General features: G+C 47.8%; 1 protein-coding gene across 10 annotated transcripts in view; it reads left to right on the top strand.

The window, feature by feature from the left end:
• LOC133456819 (ankyrin repeat and SAM domain-containing protein 1A-like) overlaps positions 1–18334 on the top strand; it is a 67919-nt gene that overhangs the window by 33026 nt on the left and 16559 nt on the right. For 4 of the 10 annotated variants that reach the window (XM_061735428.1, XM_061735427.1, XM_061735431.1 and 1 more), the window contains 4 exons: positions 1554–2035; positions 9833–9889; positions 12513–12582; positions 15253–15368. In XM_061735428.1, the coding sequence (XP_061591412.1) occupies positions 1554–2035; positions 9833–9889; positions 12513–12582; positions 15253–15368 (725 nt within the window). The remainder of the gene's footprint in view (positions 1–1553; positions 2036–9832; positions 9890–12512; positions 12583–15252; positions 15369–18334) is intronic. The other 6 variants (XM_061735432.1, XM_061735430.1, XM_061735426.1 and 3 more) reach the window with 5 other exon arrangements.

The raw sequence follows: 18334 nt of genomic DNA, 5'->3' as shown, positions 1-18334 counted from the left end.
GAGTCAGAGGGGAGAGTACGTCTGAATCACAGATTAAAAGCAGAGCAGACTTTTCCGGGAACAGAACAGGAGTTAGACGGTGCACACGGAGGAGTGACGGCCAGCAGTGACTCCAAGGTAAACATGACATCATTAGAGAGATATTAGAGCAGCCGCTGCTGCCAGACCTCCTCTGTAAGACGTGCGCTGAGGTCCGTGCCCGTGGTTTTTCCACGGTGAAACTCACAGCGGAGGGGCTTCGGTGGTCTGTGCAAGGGTTAACGCCGCGCGGATTGTTGGAACCACACGGGATGTGCTCATAGGGCGTTCACGCTCCCCAGCTGCCAGGGGGAGCGTGGGTGTTTGGCTGTGATCTTGACACATGCATGCAGTGAACTCCCCCTCTCCCCCCCTCGTAACACACACTCACCCCCGGCCCAAACACACACACACACACACTGGCTCTGTGTTGTAAAAGCGTTTGGCAGGTCGCGAGTTCAGGGCGTTGTTTGGTTCCCTCCCTCTCTGCAAATGGTCCCTGACACGGTAAAGTGCTGGTTGGACGAGCCGGTCGTTCACAGCCTCTTCCCTGGACGTGCTGGGGCCCGTCTCTGGGAAGGACGGACAAAAGGGCTGCAACAGGTCACCGTGTTGCCGTGTGACGCTGCTGCTCCAGATTCCCTGTCACCAAACACCCTTCCAACCCCGTCACCCCAGCACACACACACACACACACACACACACCTCGCATATAAACACACACGCACTCCATGTGTCACAGGACTAATTATCAGCAGCCCGCCTGCTGGAGGATGGGGTGATTCAGGTTTCCATTCCTGAACCACCATTAGTGTCTAGAATTAGAAGCCGGAGGACGCAGAGAGCTGCCGGTCACTGGGATCGCAGCGGCTGGCATCGCCACGGAGACAGAGAGGATGACTCCAAACCAGGACCTGGCCTAGAGGTTTTCGTCTCAGAATGAGCACCTTCAAGCTGGCTTTGATTTAGCTTTCCAAAAGAAGCTTAGGTGGTATTGGTTCCCCCGAGAGAGGGAGGAGGGACAGAAAAACAGGGTTTAATTGCACCGCCCACTCGGTCTCATCAAGGAGTTGTTTTCATTGGAGAAGACTGCTGGTGTAAGTTTCCCTCGGCTTTGTTGTCTCTGGGTCCTGCAGCACACGGCCGTGTCTGTGTGTGTAACTTGTGTTTGCATGCCAGTTTGTTCTGTAACTGGGGAAAAATCTCGGTGTTGTGTCACTTTTGGCAAACGGAGCCAACGGCCGACTGGGCCGTGAGGTGAGGCCGCTCATTCGACTGTTGCCGACACTCTCCGGGACAGCTGCGGGCTGGGCCGGGACTCGGGAATTCAGTTCTCTCTCCAGCCAACAAACGCCCTCTCCTCGCTCCATCTCTCCTCTCTTCCCTCCTCTTCTCTCCTTCCCTCTGGGTTGGAAACAATTGCAGATCTGTTTCAGGGCACATGTGGGTGGTGTCCTGTTCGGCTTGGAAGTCTTGGAAGTCCACATTTTTCCCCGCTGACTCTGTCTGTACCTTTTTTTTCTCTCTCCATCCAGACAACCTCCATCCCGGCCCGGATCAGGGAGCAGGTGTCCCGGAGCAGTTCACCGGACTACTGCACGGCTCCTCGCCGGTCACAGACAGCCGCGAGGACGCCTTCAGGCTCCCGGGCGCCGCGCCACCCGACCAGGGCCAGCCGGAACCCAGGAAACCTGCCAAAGTGAAAGAGAAGGCGCCGGCCGCTTCGCCGCCGCCGCCGAGCCGGCCCAGCATGGCCGCCATCCTGACAGACTGTGATCCAAAAGCAATTTATGCAACTGTGAACAAGGAGCCCAGGGACTTGGGGGCGGGCCGGCTGCGTCCTCCTGGGGACCTGAAGCTGGCTCGCAGCCTGTCCAAGTCCGACTCGGACCTGCTGGTGTCGCCTCCCAGTGAGGAGGAAGGAGGACTCGGGAACCGGAGTGAGTCTGTTTCTAACTGTAGCACGGGCAAGAAGAGGCTGGAGAAGTCTCCCTCCTTCACGTCGGAATGGGACGAGGTGAGTGTTTAGGACGTGATGTCTGTGCTAGGTGCAGCAGAGATATTTTTCTACATCACCGATTGAATGAACGTGTCAGTTTGAGCTGCAGGCGGCTCTATTGGTCGTAGCCAACTCCATCCTTGAAGCCACCTGTTGATGCTGCGCTGTTTGAGCAACACAGCAGGAGACGGGGTAGACTTGTAGTTCTCCAGACCAAGACCGGTCTCAAGACCGCAAAAAAGTGGTCTTGGTCTCGTCTCCGTCTCGGGTCTCTCGGTCTCGCCGTGTCTCGGACGCGGATAATTGAGATGCCGTTGCACACCAAGGTGACAGAATCTTGTGATCATCAGTGTAATTGTCTACTATAATGGTAAATAATGCAAGTTCAAGTCGGTAATTGTGTGTATCTTTAATATTTAAAATTCACATTTCATCTGCAAATTAAGTAGAGTTTAAATCAGTAACATTTACTATTCATTAGACTTTTCTGAGGTGGAGGGGGGTGTTGGAGGCTGGTTATTCTGCTAGATGACTTTGGGACTACTTAGTAGTCGTGTCAATCCTTAAATAGTGCAGAAATAGTAGTGCAGTCGCCACACATATTTGATCTCAGCTGATGATGAAAATATTTATAGTGAGTTTACACATACCACATACCTCCACTTCTCTGTGTTATTGAGCTGCAGTTGAATACAAGCTCGTATGGAAACTAGCTGAACCAGGATGGTGCTGATGTTCTACAACTCACTCAAGATGACTAAATAACTAGTTGTTTTTTGGTCTGGGTCTTGAGCTGAACTAGTCTTGGTCTTGGTAGTGTCTTTGTCTCGGTTTAGTTGGTCTTGACTACAAGTCTAAGACGGGGGAAATGTGTTTGTGCATGAAAGTACCCCGGGAGTATATAAATGATCACAGTTTATCATCTGGAATTCATTATTTGCCGCTTGTGTTGATCCCAACATTTACTCGTCTAAGCTCCGTCTTTCCAACCGGGGCGTGCGTTTGTTACGCCGGCTGATATTCCTAACTAAATATATCCCCGTCCATTCAGCACATTAATGCTTTGTCTGGACATGGATAAAGAGCTAAATAGAAGCACGGCGAAAGGAGATTAGAGAAGATGAGAAGATGGGGATAAAATGACGGAGAGGCTGAAGGAATAATGCAGGAGATTTGGAAGTTGAAGCTCGGAGAGACGGGGGGGGGACGTGGAAGCCCCAGATCTCTCTGCTCAGCCGGCCCCTCTCCTACTCGCAAATACTCAGAAAACCCGTTACTAATGCACGATTGTTCCGGGGAAATGTTTTCAGCCCGGAGTTGAGATGCTGGAGTTTAAAAAATAGATATTAAAAGAAGAAAAAAAGGCACATTTTTGAAGCTGATATTGAGTTTTAGTTTTGAGTTTTTAGATCTTGAAGCATGAAGTACAGAAACAGTTTCCCCTCTCCCAGTTTTCCTGCAACAACCATCTCATTGTTTTGAGAGGTGAACATATCCTGCGAGCGGCGGTAATCCGTCCAGCCGTGTCCCTGTAATTCTCTCTCGATTTCCCAGAATCCCGTGAGTGTGAATCGTGCCTCTCTGTTGCGGCGGCCGTGCTGCCGTTAGGAGATGCTCTGCAGGACGTTGCACTGTGGTTCCTGGCCACGTTGAGCCAGTCCATGAGCCATGAGCTCACACTGCTGCCTTCTCTCCACAGGGATGACATCATACTGCTGCGTAGTTTTCTTTCACACAAGCAGATTTGAGGTCGATGCCTGAGGCGTCGGTCATATCTTTTTTTTTTTGTGCCATAATTTTGACAACAGAAGAATAATTCTGACATATCCATGGTTGATGCTGTCTATTGTTAACGGCATCAGTAAACATGAGTGGATCATTTACTCCTCCCTTCCAGCAGAGTGTGACGGTCATAAATCAGCAGGTGATGTACTGCGAGAGCAGTTTACTGATGTCTGTATGTTACATGGCTGCCTGCAGTGAGGCTGCTGTCGAGAAGTTCATTGAGGCGCGTTTGTGCAAGACAGCAATTTGACCTTATGTTTGCTCTCCCATCAACACCTCCAACTTTAGTGCTTCTCGGCTGGCCGGGGGCCAACGCAGGGTCCTTCACAGGCAGCACTCCTCCAGCCTGAAGGCTGATTATAGCACCTTGGCAGCTCGGCCCATTTAATCTACCAGCACGGCCACGCTGACCTTGTCTTGGGTTTTTTATGCATGCAAGCACTTCAAAGATCATTTTTTCCTGGACTTCAGAGCTGGCAACTTTAGTTTATTTTATTGGAATGAAAAATATGGAATATTATATTAACTTGACCTTACTTTTGGATGGGTTTCTCAGATTTTCCTGTTTTATCGTGGGAACTATTCTCTGATCACAAAGTTCCCGAACACGAAGAAGGATACGCAGCATCGTGTTTGAAGCTGTTTCCAGGATTTAGTGACATCTAGCAGCAGAGTTGCAGATTGCAGCCAATAATACTCATCACTTTTTATTTGTTTAAATAAAAACATTGCTTAAAATAATTTTGAAGTCAGTGATGAATGCAGTCGACTTCTGACAGTTTAAAGTTATTTCAGGTGTTTATTTTACTGAGATTTTATGGTGTTAAAGTGGTCAAAGATCTCATCATCAAACGATTTAATTCATTCCATTATTGCCAAAGAAGAACATTATAATCATCAGGAGGAGTTGCTGTGATTCACAACCTTTGCTGACAGCATGCAGGTGACTATTGTTGCCAGGTTGTGGATATTTGACCACTTTGTCAAAATAATCTTTCTGGAAGTTAATTCGCGAGGCATCAAAATGAAACGATGCTTGGGCCTGTTTAATGTTCCAGCAGTTGGAGTCGTGTTTTTGCTGGCCTTGGGGCGCCGGGAGCTCAGCAGGTTGAACAGGGAGCTCGTGCAGAGAGCAGCAGGTCCTCATCATAACCGGCGGGGGTTTGAGTCCCGGCCCTTTACGGTGACCTCTACGGCCCCCTTCCCTCTGCCCCAGTTCCCTGTCACTCTTCACTGTCAATAAGGACTTAGGACCCAAAAAAACTAAACAGAGAGAGACACAGGTTTTTGAGCAATTCACACCTGGAGAGCGCCCTCTGCTGTTATCAAGAAAGATTGCAGTTTAGTTTTAAATTTTTCCTCCACTAACCAATTTGTGAGCTTAAATTGCCACACCTATCCATCTATATTTAGGTATGAAATTATACTAATCTTGCATAAGTAGCTTACACATAATGCGTGGCCAGAGCCACATATCCTGCAGTATTCGTAGACTAAAACACTAACGTCTTGTAACACACGGAGACAGAAGGATTCAAGCCCGCAAAACAAATCCCTCAGAGTTCTGCAGAGTGTCTGCTCCGTGGCATGGTGTTGCACACGGTAATTATCCAGTTACTTGAACATCTCTCCCCCTCACACGGCACCGGGGGGACGTTTCCTCTGAGAGCAGCCGCGTCATTACTCGGTTCCTGGAGACGGCCGCTGCTCCTCCCAGTTTCCCTCTGTGGCCGTTACCGTCCTGGAGCCGTCCGGCTGCCTCCTCCGTGGCACTTCTGCACGCGGGAAACCAACAGATGGAGCAAAGATGTGGTTGTGTTGGTGTCTTTAAACGGAAGCAAACATCACAGGAAACATAAAAAAAGCATTAGCACAATTTGGCTCCGGTGTCTTGTGCACATTATTGTAGAGTGCAGCTTTAAATTCATCTGAAAGGCCAACGATGCGGGGGAAATCTTTAAATATGCTCCTGGCCGAGAGTACTACACTTCATTCCTAATTATTCACTCATGACCTGGGAAGGCATTTTAATGTTCTCTCCAGTAAGTCAGCAACTCGATGGATCGGTTTGAGAGTCCAGTAACGATGCAGTTGACCCTAACGGTGCCGGCGTTTATCTCTGGCTCCCGGTGCCAGCTAGGTCTTCCTAGCAGTGTGTGTGCAGGTTCCTCGCCGGGCTCTCTGTTACAGTGGAGGGAAATGAAAACACAAAAAGCCCACTGTATTTGTGTGAAGTTGCCTGTCGGCTACACCAACAGAGCTCACATTTACGCATGGCAGCAAGAGTGAATTGGAAATGTTGGAGCCCTAAGCTGCCACATATCAAATTTAAGCCGGCTGCCTCTGAAACAAGCTGCAGCAGTTAACTCTGTCCTCCCCGGAGGGAAAGATTTTTCTCACTTTTTTGACAATAAAATTAGATTTGGTGTTATTTACTGTATGCAACGTATGCAGGACTGCTTCCTTTCTTCAGTTGGGACACCTGGCTCAATAAAACCCCCCTGTTTTCTCCTCCCATGAGCAGGGAGTCCCGGGATGCTGCTTGTTTCTGTCTGGGAAGACGCCCGCATTGCTTGAAATGGAAATATTCACCGCCCTGATTTAAAGTGCATAGTATATGAGAGGAGTGTGTGAGGAAAGCGATTAAAGTTTGATTGGTGTGTAGCCTTGCGTGCACCCTCTTTGATGGTGTCGGTAGTGTCCCGTGGAACTTGAAAGGCCTTTTCTCCCGTTCCTCCGGTCTCCACTTTCATCCCCGACCCGTGTCACTGCAGCGAGCGGCTGAGTCGCCGTGACAGCTGTCGCGCCGGTCACGGCCGGCTGCTCGGGAGCACTCTATAGCCCCGTTTGACAGCATTTAGCCCAGGGGTCCCAGGACATCGCCGGACCCCCCCACCCCCACCCCGCCCCGGGTGCATTCACACCCACTTTAAAAACATATTTTTCATCCTTTAATCTGGTTTGCTAAATATTCCAGTTCTCACACCCTCTTCCCTTTTTTCTTTTCTGTATCTGTCTCACTCGCCCTCTTCCTCCCCCTCCTCCTCCTCCTCCTTTTGAGTCTCACACACACACACACACACACACACACACACACACACACACACACACACACACACACACACACACACACACACACACACACACACACACACACACACACACCCGTGGATGCACTGCCTCTGGTTTCAAGAGAAGGAGATTTGACTTGCATGAGGTCTTGGCCTATGCATCTCTCCATTTAAGGAGCTCCGAGAGTGTGTGTGTGTGTGTGTGTGTGTGTGTGTGTGTGTGTGTGTGTTTTGTGCTGGTGTGTAAAGTGCATGCTAATGCGGGCTGGTCCTCGCAATCAGACTGGAGATGACAATCCAGGGGGCACATTGTGTGGGCCAGCACTCGCAGAGAAAGGGAGACGTGGAGCTGCAGACAGAGACAGAAGCAGAAGGCCACTTTCTGCATCCACACTCCACTTTCTAACTCCCCTCTCATTCAGCTTCCACACGTCCACTGCCCACTATGAAACCGGCTTTTGTGAGTATTGATTCCCTTACGGTCTGCAGCTCGGCCAGAAGGTTTTTCCCAGCATTGTCCACCTGCCGTGAATGAACTGCGTGAGGGGGGTTGTCATTATATTTATTTATTTTTGAGCATTTCAATGGATGTTATCTTCCTGGTGGAACCTTTCCGATTGTTATGCGCTCGCCGTCGAGATTTGCAGACACTTCTCTTCCCTTTGTGTTCCTCTGCTCTTTTTAAAATTCATGCACCGTCGTGTTTTCAAATTGCACATCATTTCCTGTTTTTGCAACCTCCAATTGCTGTTTCACGGCTGCTGGTTTGGTGGAGCGCGTTAGCGTGTCCTGGCTGTGTATTTGACCACGCTGTGTGCGAGGGCTCTGGCGCCGCCAGTAACTAAGGTCTGTCTTTTTATTTATATAAATATATATACATATATTTTGCCGGATGAAGAAATTTGGAGTTATTTTGAAGACATCTCTGCATGAATGACTCCCCGAGGTTCTGAAGGGCTACAGTTGGCTTACACGCAAGCATGACTCTGTAGTCTATTTTGGGAGGATGTTAATGTGCTTGCTGACGATGCGTTGTCCCTGTTTGGCATTGAGGTGTTGGCACTTCCACAAAAAGCAGTGTTTTTGTTTTCTGTCCCCCTGAATGCCACCCACTGGTCCCAGATCTCCAGCCAGCCCTTGTTCGGGTTTGCAGGTTGCCAGTTTTGGGCCGGTGGAGGGGGCACACTCTCTGCACTAGTCTTTTGTTTGTACCCAGGACACGCTGTGCCCGGCGGCCCCTCACTTCTCCCACACTCCCTCCTCCCGGCTTTCATTTGCGTCATTCTCAAGGCTGCGTATGAAAAGGTATTGGAGTCCCACTTCAGTGGGAGTGAAGTTATTCTGCCCGGTCGTCCTGTGAGGAGCATGATAAATGGGTTCGGTCTCACGCTGGCCGCCTCTCATGTGCTGCGAGCTCTTCAGCTGTTGACCTCTACCTCGGCGGTGACTTCTGACCCTGCTCTTAGCGCCCCCCCCCCCCACCCGGCTCATAGTGAATCTCTCTAACAATGGACGCATCCATTTCAGGTCTCCATTGATTCGGTGCTGCAGGACAGAAACACACCACTCTCCTCTCTCCTGTCACGACTCTGCGTCCACCATGAAATTCAGAAGCTTTTTTTTTTTTTCTTTTATTTCAAACTTGTGTGTATTTTCCTGTGAGGAAATGACTGAATCCCATCCCCTGATATGGACATATGTACCCAGCTTCAACCCCGCATCACACCTGCCGTTATCGACGGCTGCTTCCAAACCTCTGGACCTGCTGGTATTCCCTTTCCCATCATGCCGTGCAAGTAAAACTGATTCCTATATGGAATTCATGTGTATTTTTTTCCAGTTTTTGAACCATTTTTATCGCTTTGCGATTGCCCACAGCAGCTTCGGGCTTTTAGATTCATCCTGGGATCGTTAAACGTGTAGCAGCCGGGGGACAGAGTATCCCAGCATCCTCTCCCGCGTTAAAAAGTACAGTATCCTCAGAGGCAAGGAAGCAAACTTGCATTCCGGAATGAGATCACTGTACCTCAGTGTCCCCGCTCTGATTGTTGCCGGATATCGGTGCCTCCGGCTGGAGCAGCGCCCCCTCTCTCCGGCGCAGACCTCGGCCCCTCTCTGAGTCCAGAGCCCCCCTCCGTCCTCATCAACACACAGATGTGTGTGCTCTGACTGAGCGCACCCCAGATAGATGCCGGTGTGCGTTTGCAGCTTTCTAACTGGCTCAGATCTAATTAATCACATTATGAAGAGAGCAAGGTGGACACGACGGGCTGAGAATTTGGATGCAGAGCAGATTAGGGAGATGACTCCGTGCCACCTGCCACCGCTTGGTGCGCCCGCTGAGCATCATCTCTTTATCGTTATATTGTTAAAGACTCACTGCAGAAAATCTCTGGTGTGTGTGTGTCTGTAAGAACAGATTGTAAAATGCCCGAGCTTGTTTACCTCTCTCCAAGATGACGTCCATTTAGCTCAGTTCTAGTTTTAGAACACCTGAAGCGTCATAAATCTCCCGCTCGTAGAGTCACTGTTATCAAATGTTGGCTTTGTCCTTCTGCTGACTCATGTCCCGGGTAGGAGGGACTTTGGCAGCAGCTTCCCCGTTTTATGACTCTCACAGGCTCTGGCTGGTGTCGGTGACGGCAGCCGTATGAAACGTTTGGTATTCATCTGAAATCAGGCTTCTCAGAATCTCAACTCTGTCCGGTGACATCAGCTGGAATAAAGGGTGTTTGGTTAAATCACTCGTCTTCTGAATATGTTCGCTTTCCTTCCCCCCACTGTTTGAACTCCAGCGGATGTTTAAAATCTGCAAATGAAGGTTTGATTCCATCAAATGTTTCCACAGCCAGCGGCCGTAGTGCGTTGGGTAGAATAAAAGGGTTGAAATGTTCCTGCTGGACCACAGCTGACGGCGTCTGAGCACATGTGGACGTTAAAACCCTGAATTCTCTCTCAGCAGACACAAACGGCCGCTCCCACCTCAAAACAAGGAAGATCCAACCCTTTTGACAGTGTAAGGTGTCTTGTCTTGGTATGAAAACGCTCCGGTCCTTGGGCGTCGCTCTGTCCTCTTCTGGGGTGCTCTTTGCGCTGGGTTCGGTAGGTGGGTTCCTTTAGAAAGGAAATACTCTCTGTGGTTCTTCATTTCTTTTCCTGGGCAGATCCAGATGCTTCACTTCACAACTCTTTAATCGACTCCCGTCGACTCTCGGCCATCCAGGTCACGATAACTCGCAAAGGCTTGAATGGGGGTGCTGCAAGCCTTTGTGAGGTCCTTTAATGGATCTATCATTCCTCTCAGTTAAACGTCTCCCTCTGCCCATCTGACAGTCATTTGTAATGATTATATCACCCTGATCAGTGATGAACACATTTATCTTCATTCTCCTTTTGAGCAGCAGCCAGTACTTGCGGTTCAAGGACAAGTAGTCCATTACGGCACAAATGGGAGACCAAGCCCTCCCAGTTTAAACATCCGTGCATCGCTTCCGTTTTCATGTTCGGTTGAAAGACAAGCCCGGTCTTTCTGCGCTGCAGCCGATGTAACGTTGCAGCTGCAACGCTTTCTGCTGCTTCAGTGCCATTAATAAGGCATTTGAATTCAGTCTCAGAGTCTAAATGTCTGCCAGTGAATGAAACATGGATATCTAAGGCTGTGCTTGCATATGGTGGTATTCACCTGCTTTCTGTAGTGATGCATGTAATTATTGCTACTGTAGAAAACATGGATACTGGGGTTTCTTAGGTGTAGCTAACCCTCTTTCTTCAGTCTCTCTGTGCCTTTAACCCGGTGTGAGTTTTCGTTGCCCTGCAACAGTTGCACCAGTAACTTCTCAACTGCAAGACAACGACTAACATCGCGATGGAAATAAGATCTTTAGGCTACCAGGAATTTTTGCAATTGGTTATGTTACCTTTGCAGATACTTGTTTCATTGCGCTTTTTGTGTGTGTGTGTGTGTGTGTGTGTGTGTGTGTGTGTGTGTGTGTGTGGGTTGGGGGATGATGGGAGCGTACGTCTGCATGGCCGTTCCTTGAGCCACGTTTTCACAGAGCAGTACGGCCCAGTTTTGGTCGGTACAGTACGATTTAAGATGAGCTCATACCCACCTATGCAATAGTTTAATTTACTGATTCTTTTCGTTTGACAAGAATATTTAGGTTAGGTTAGGACCAAAAGAATCAGCAAATTAAATTGTAAAGCCATGGACAAAATTAACTTTATTAAATCCCCATGCAATAGTGTCTCACAACCAAAAAAGTGATTACGCCACCTGGAACAGACCCATCTAAGATAAAAACAAAATACATAAGGTGAGTAACACCAGAGAATAAGTAACTAGTTAAGCCAGAGCACCAAACCCTCCCGGGAAACTCCGGTCATGTGCCGTGTTCCACTCCAGCTGTTGAGGTTTTTGGGTCATATCCTCGCTCCTCAACTTTTTGTACTTATTACTTTTGTACTTATTTTTTACTTTTGCACTGCTCAGCCGTCTGCTGCCACCCCTCAGCAGCCATCTCCTTAATGTCCAGATTAAATACTTAAAGAGATGATATGGCACTAGAGATGCCATATCATCTCTAGTTATCCTGAGGACGATATCCTGGTTATCCAGTGATCAAACAAACAAACTAGCCCCAATATCTTGCTAATCAACAGTTTGTTTTTTTTTAAGTTGCATGGAAGTGACCATGGTTTTCTGACCAATCAGCAGACTGCAGTGCCTTTTTTCTTTTTTCTTTCTTTTTTTTGGCACTCCAGCAGCAGGGGACCAAAAAGTGAGACAGAACGGATCAGTTGTTTTAGTATCCATTCCAGTGTTTGACAATAGAAACACAAAAGAATGCATACCGACCTCAACCATACGGCTGAACTGTACCACTTGGTGTAAACGTGGCTTTTGTTTTCTTCCCATTATGGGCTGCAGCCCATGTCTAACCTGACATTAGTGATGGGTACTTGGCCTTGCGACCCCTACCCATGAAGGGATTGATGGATGAAACCTCAGCACCTCTGAGTTTCCTCCCACGGGAAACCCTCTGAATACTTTAACTAGCTGTTGCACGTTGACTCGTTTTCTAGGTTGGGTATTGGGTTGTTCCAAGCTTCACTCGCTCTCCCAGTCAAAACTTTAAAGTCATGATTATGTACATGAAAGACTTATTTAAAAAATGTATGTCTTCAAGAAAAAGTGACTGTTTTCCACAGATAAATTAAAGTAATTAAAAATAATCATTGGACAAAAAAAAAAAAAAAAAAGCACGATCTGCAGCAGCCACCTGAAAACATTGCAATTAACTGACTGGCTGTAGAATTCAACCATAACTGATTAGTTACAAATTATTTGTAAGTTTTCATCTAATATTCTTCCATATTTCAACCCAGATCTGACGAGCTGTTGGCAAGGTTTGAAAAGGATCACACACATTTTGAAAAGTGGCTTTAGCCTTCATCAGGATTAATGAACTAATGGTTTTAATCCGATTGGAGGCGTGGACTGGGAGGGTGGGTCGGCAGGGAGTGACCCCACGCCTGAGGCTCGGGGTGGAGGTGGAGGTGGAGGTGGAGGTGGAGCTGTGATGCCTGTGATGCCTGTTCCAGTGTCTTATCCCTCTCCTCTCTGTTCCCGTCCTCAGATCGAGAAGATCATGACTCTGATCGGTGCTGGCATTGACTTTTCCAGAGATCAGCAGTATGCGACACCAGGTACAGTATGACCGTCTTTGTGCATCTGTTTGCCTTTTTTTTTTAAATTGATGATTCATCCAGCTCCTCGAAATGATCTTTTATTTGAAATTCAGAAGTCTCATCAGCGGTAGAAGCTGGAGGCTTGAATGCAAAAACATTAAAACTCGGAGTATTTCATTAGCAGTCAGTGAACAGTTTGGTCCGTTTTGCAAACTTGCATGCATTATTAATTTTGTGCGAATCTCATTGCGAGCCCTGTGGGGTTCTTTATCAAACCCGGTTGGCCTGGCTCGGCGCCGTGCGCACTGCACACGGGGCTTCTGGATCCATTATTTCAGGAACCTCTCCAGCTGTGTTAATATTTGAGTTGATGTCATCTATTTTTTAGGGCTGCGTTGTCTGACAAGTGCTGGACATCACTTTTTAACCTTCACATGGAAACACCCAGTATCTTTATTTTTAAGGCCAATGATGCTGAAAGACACTTGATCGCATCTGGTGTTGGTATCTAAGGACTCGGCACCTACGCTCGCGTTTGTCAGGCTTTTACACGAGCCTGTCATGGGGCTTGATGGATGGTAGTCTGGGACTGTAACCCAAACGATCGACTCCTTCTCTTCAGCATTCTCCTGCCACTCACCTTCAGCCTGACTCAGCTGTAATGTGTTTAAACTGTACAGCATATCCTTCTGTTCCTCCCGCAAAGTCGTCTTATGCTGGTTTGTTTGGCTCTCTCCGCTGGAGTGGGTTGTTTAAATATCAACCACGACGTGTGTCGGTGCAGGGAGCTCGTTTAGCGCCGTAGTCTTGAGGAAAGCTGAGGCCGCTGCAGTGGAGTAGTTAGCGCCCCGTCACGGGCTGCATCAGTCCGGCCTGATCTGCAGATGTGTGTACGTGAGCCTCAGCCCTTCAGCCCTTGTCAGGCCCACCGCTCCATAATTCAGCGGGCCATTAAGGGACGAGGATAAAAGAGAGAGGGGGTGGAAAAAAAGCTCCCTGTTTGATTCACATGCAAGAACCCACACCACTTTTTCTCCCCCCCCCCACTCTGATTGCTCCAGTGTTTGCCCGTGACGCCTGATTGGCTCCTCGCCCGCACTCTCTTGTATACTCAGCTCTCCACTGATTAACTTATGCATTAGGCTGAGAGTAATAGTGAAAGAGAGAGGTGGAAACGCAGCAAGTGCGAGGAGAAGGGAGACTGATGCTGCATGAACCCGGTGATGGGCTCGGGCTGTTTTTCAACGGTAGCTCACACTGACAAAAGAGCCGCCACCTGCAGTGTTTCAGAGGGACGGGGGAGTGGAGGGGTGCAGGCAATGAGTGGAGAGAGGGAGGGAGAGTAAGGACGAAGAACTGAATCACAAGTAGCAGAGCGCTGCACAGGCAGGACAATAGGGCTGCGGTTGGAGATTAGAGAGAAGAGCTGCCGCCGGCCAAGACTCACCGGCGGGTTCAGCGCTTCTGTCTGCACGAGCGTTACTCCGGCGAGCTCGCTTTTGCTCCCCGAACAAGCCGATTGGAGTCTTTCTTGGATTTTTCTTTGTGGAAAAAGTTACCCACGTCTGGAGTTGCCAAGCGGAGCGTATTTTCTGCGTAGCTCTCCCCTGGAACGAGGCTGGCTCTGCCGCAGGTGCAGCGGACGAGGAGAAGACTGGCACTGACGATAGAAGAGGACTTTTAGATATATTTGAAAAGTTTTGATAGCTTTTACATCCATTTTTTATGCTGTTTGTTTGTCCTGCTAAAGATAAACCAAACTCTGTGACCTGCTGAGTGGGTTTTAATACACTCAGATGTCAGCAGGATGAATTTAAGTGTACAATAACTGTAGAAAGTGAACTTACGGATCACAAGACAAGTGTTGGATCAAGACGATGCTCGGAGGAGCAGACGTGCTCGCTGGCATCCCTGAGAACAGGAAACGCTGACAGCTGTCAGCGCTGCGCTTCTCCCTGATCCATCCCAGCTCGCTGCAGTCACAGCTTTGCTTTAGTGCAGCTCACTTTTTTCTTGTCTTTTTTTCATTTTTTTTTGGCGCGTGTTGCCCCTTTCCCTGTGGGCATGTGTCAAATATCAGCCTGGACTATTATATCAGTTGGATTACTCTGTTTTAAGTCGGGTGGATATGGACCGGTTTGCTAGTTAACCAGATAACTTTCCACTCGGCTGAAACGGATCACTGCTAGGCCACCGCCTGAACTTTTGCTCTCCTCTCTCTCCTCTTTTGGGTTTTGTTATCAAAGCGGGAGCTTTTTGAAGTCTTAAAGATTTGAACCTTATTTTTGGGCCACTGTGACTCTCTTCTAGGTTGAAATGTTTTCTTTTAAGTAAACCGACTGTGTTTTGTTGATTTAAAACCTGTTTTTGACACATTCCTTTCGAAGCAGAACTAAGACTCTTGTGGATATCTGCTGGTCGTCCCCCAGCTCGTATCCCTTTCATCACCTCCCCGCGCCCCCGCGTCGGGGGCAGCTTAATCCGCCCCGGGTGATTTAGCGTCGGCCCCCGCAGCCCCGCGGGAGCTGACGCCCTGCCCAGCGAGGACACTGTCTCCCTCACCCTGTTGCTGCCGATGTGCTCGGCTCTGCTGGCCGAGAATGATGTGGCAGTGCCACGTCTCGTCCTCAGAGTGCCGATGCTACCGGCTCAAAGGTTTCTCGCTCCTGAAGCGCTTTCCCCTGTCAGCAGGTGCCGCCGGCCGGCTCCTGGACCAGTCGGTGGGGGACTGGCTGGAGCACGTGGGGCTGCCGCAGTACGAGAGTAAGCTGCTCCTCAACGGCTTTGACGACCTGCACTACATGGTAAGTTAGTCTCATCTGTTAGTCATTGATGTATTTATTGATTTCTGTAGTATTATTATCCTTATTTCCTCATTTATTGCTCAGTGTTTATCTTGTTTGCAGGGTTTTCTGCTTTACATTACATATATGAGATGAACTTTTCCACTTACTTGATCCTTTTAATTTGTTCTGTACGTCTTCCAAATCCCTTCACTCCCTTGAAACTCATAGTTGTGAGCATAAAAGGCCACGTATAGCTCTTTTGATCTATACTTAATGAAATGTTTGCGACATGATTTCATCAAACTACCCTATCCATACAGTACAACAGCACCATGTTCAACCATAATGTTACATCTCTGTTCATGCCAGTCAGTTTCAGTTGGTGGAGTCACCCAATCGACTCGGCTCCACCCCCATCTTCTGCATGATGGACTTTTTTTTTCTTTTCTTTCTTTTTTTAATTGCTGTTATGCAGTGTGCACCTAACTCTCCAGAAACAAAACTCTGCAGCAGGTCAACACAGAACGCAACGATCTTGCATAAATCAAGCTGCTTCCTCCCTCTTGTGGTCAAACCAGGCGGATAATTAGGATAATTTGTTGCTGTAATGTTAGTAAAAGTAACTTTTATTCAGTATTTATCAGCTCCTAATCACATAGGATGAGAAACAGGAGCTCGGCGCTCCAAGCTACAGCGCAGCACAGGTAGTCCGTGGGCCAGAGACCAAAATTTCACTGGTCAGTATCACTCAAGGTGACTAAAACTTACTTATAATTTTTGAAAATATCCATGTCTGTAGATGATATTTTGGTATGATAACCTTCCTGAGTGGCAGCTGTATCATAGTTTGAGTGACATTATGTGATAATTCTGTACTTGGTTAACCTTCTTAACACTATCTTAAGTACACACAAAACTCGATAGCCCGACTATAATCAGATCTTGAAATATTCCCATTAATAATGATGTTAATTTTGTTTACAATATTGTTATGTTTATAATGTTTATAAAACTAAGCTGGTTCCTTATCTCATCCTTTATGTCCTGTATTTGCATGATAAAGACCAGTTTGTGACATCAGCCTAGTGGCTGTTATAGTTTCATAGGAGCTTAATGATGCTCTTCTAGTTTAAGGCTCACATTGACCTGTAACAATGATATAGTATGGTTATATTATACATTTCCTGAATCCTTATGGTCCTGTGAGTATTCCAGTTTTTTGTATTTTGTGTCTCTGTTGTTCCTATATGACAGTGGGCTAAAAGATAGTATATCATTTAGGCGAAAATTGTGTAAAAATGTGTGTTGTTTATAGTTTAAAGAGATGCAGTGACCTCGATGTTGGTCAGAAAGATTCACATCTTAGCTTGAATGAATGCTTTAAAGGTCCCCTTTAAAATTATACCAAAGACAATATAGTGATAGTGATATACAAGATATCCTGTACATGAGTCTAAACCAGGATATGCATCAGCATCTAAAATGTAATTTTCTGAAGGGGCTGGGTAACTTCATGAGCTGATAACTATGATCCAGCTGCCACTCAGGAAGGGTTATCATACCAAAATATCATCTACAGACATGGATCTTTTCAAAAATCATAAGCAAGTTTTGTCACCTTGAGTGGTGCTGATATCTGGTCTGGCCCACGGACTAAGAACCGCTCCTGCCATCAAAGAGCAACACAAACATAACTGCCAACTAGGACGTAAGCGACATGCATAGCAGCTACGCAGAAGCATGCACAAAGTAAGATGTTCATGTTAACTTGAAGTTCTGGAGTTGGTTGTCCCTTCATCCGAGCCCCTCCATTCAGTACGAGATGAGTCGACCGGCTCCATCTGAATTTCAGTTTACTGCAATCAGCTGCAACTGCGTGAAAAGTCTGTTCTGGATGGATTCAGTAGAGTGTAAAATGCTGTAATCATGTAACATGCTGATGGTTGTCAGTGATCAGTGCCCCCCTGTGGACCTCCACAGGGGTTATCACCAGGTCACGCAGTATTCACCTCACCAGTATGAAACTAGGACTGAACTCGTCCCCTGTGGTTTGTGGAATGACCCACTTTTCTTCACTGGAGCCCAAACCCGGTAGCCTTCTTAGACAATCGGGGCGCTTGCTGAACCGCGTGAGCTCTCCGACGCCCCGTATGAGGATTAACTCAGGTCTGTGCTGTACCCCCAGCTCATAACTTGGACCGCCTCCGGCTCGAGGCGTCTTTGCTGCGGCCGGTAAATTTGAGCTGTTTACAAAAGACCCAGCTGGTGCCCGGCGGATGCCTGGCCGGATTAGGCAGCATCTCGGAGATCAGCGTGATGCTGTTGTCAGCCCAATGAATTCATACCTGCGACAAAATGAGCTGTCACTGTGAATTAGCTCTGCTGTTCTTGTTAATAAAGAGGACTGATGGAGGAGAGAACGAGGGACCCAGTCGGCTGCCTGAGACGGGTTCAAGCATCGAGCACCTGCTTGGCGAGAAATTATGTGATTTATTCCTCAATGAAGCTTCTAATATCGGCACACAATGGCCTCGCCCAGGGGTGCTGAAGTCGGGTCTCCAGGGCCACAGTGCAGCGGGTTTTAGATGTTTCCCTCCTTCATCACGATACCAATAACTGTGTCATTATCAGACCGGGTTGATGAGCTGGTGACGACAGTTAATTAGAATCAGGTGTATTGAAGCGAGGCGACAATTAAAACGTGCAGGACTGTGGCCCTCGGGGGCCGAGTTTGGGCACGCCTGCCTTAGACAGTGCCACATGCGTGATAAACAAAAAATACATTAACCGTATCCACTTTCTCTGTCTGTGACGGACAGGCTTTGTTTGGTTTTGACAGATTTCACATAAAATCAGTTCCGAATCAAAGTGTAGACAAGTAGTTTGTCTGTAAACACTTGGGTGACTGACATATGCGGCTAACTGACATGCAGAATAAAATATACAATCCTCCTTTTACTGACTATAACAGGTCAGGTTTTATC

This window comes from Cololabis saira, chromosome 12 (genome assembly GCF_033807715.1).
Source record: "Cololabis saira isolate AMF1-May2022 chromosome 12, fColSai1.1, whole genome shotgun sequence".
NCBI classification, from domain to species: Eukaryota; Metazoa; Chordata; class Actinopteri; order Beloniformes; family Belonidae; genus Cololabis; species Cololabis saira.
This window is presented reverse-complemented; position numbering and strand designations above follow the sequence as displayed.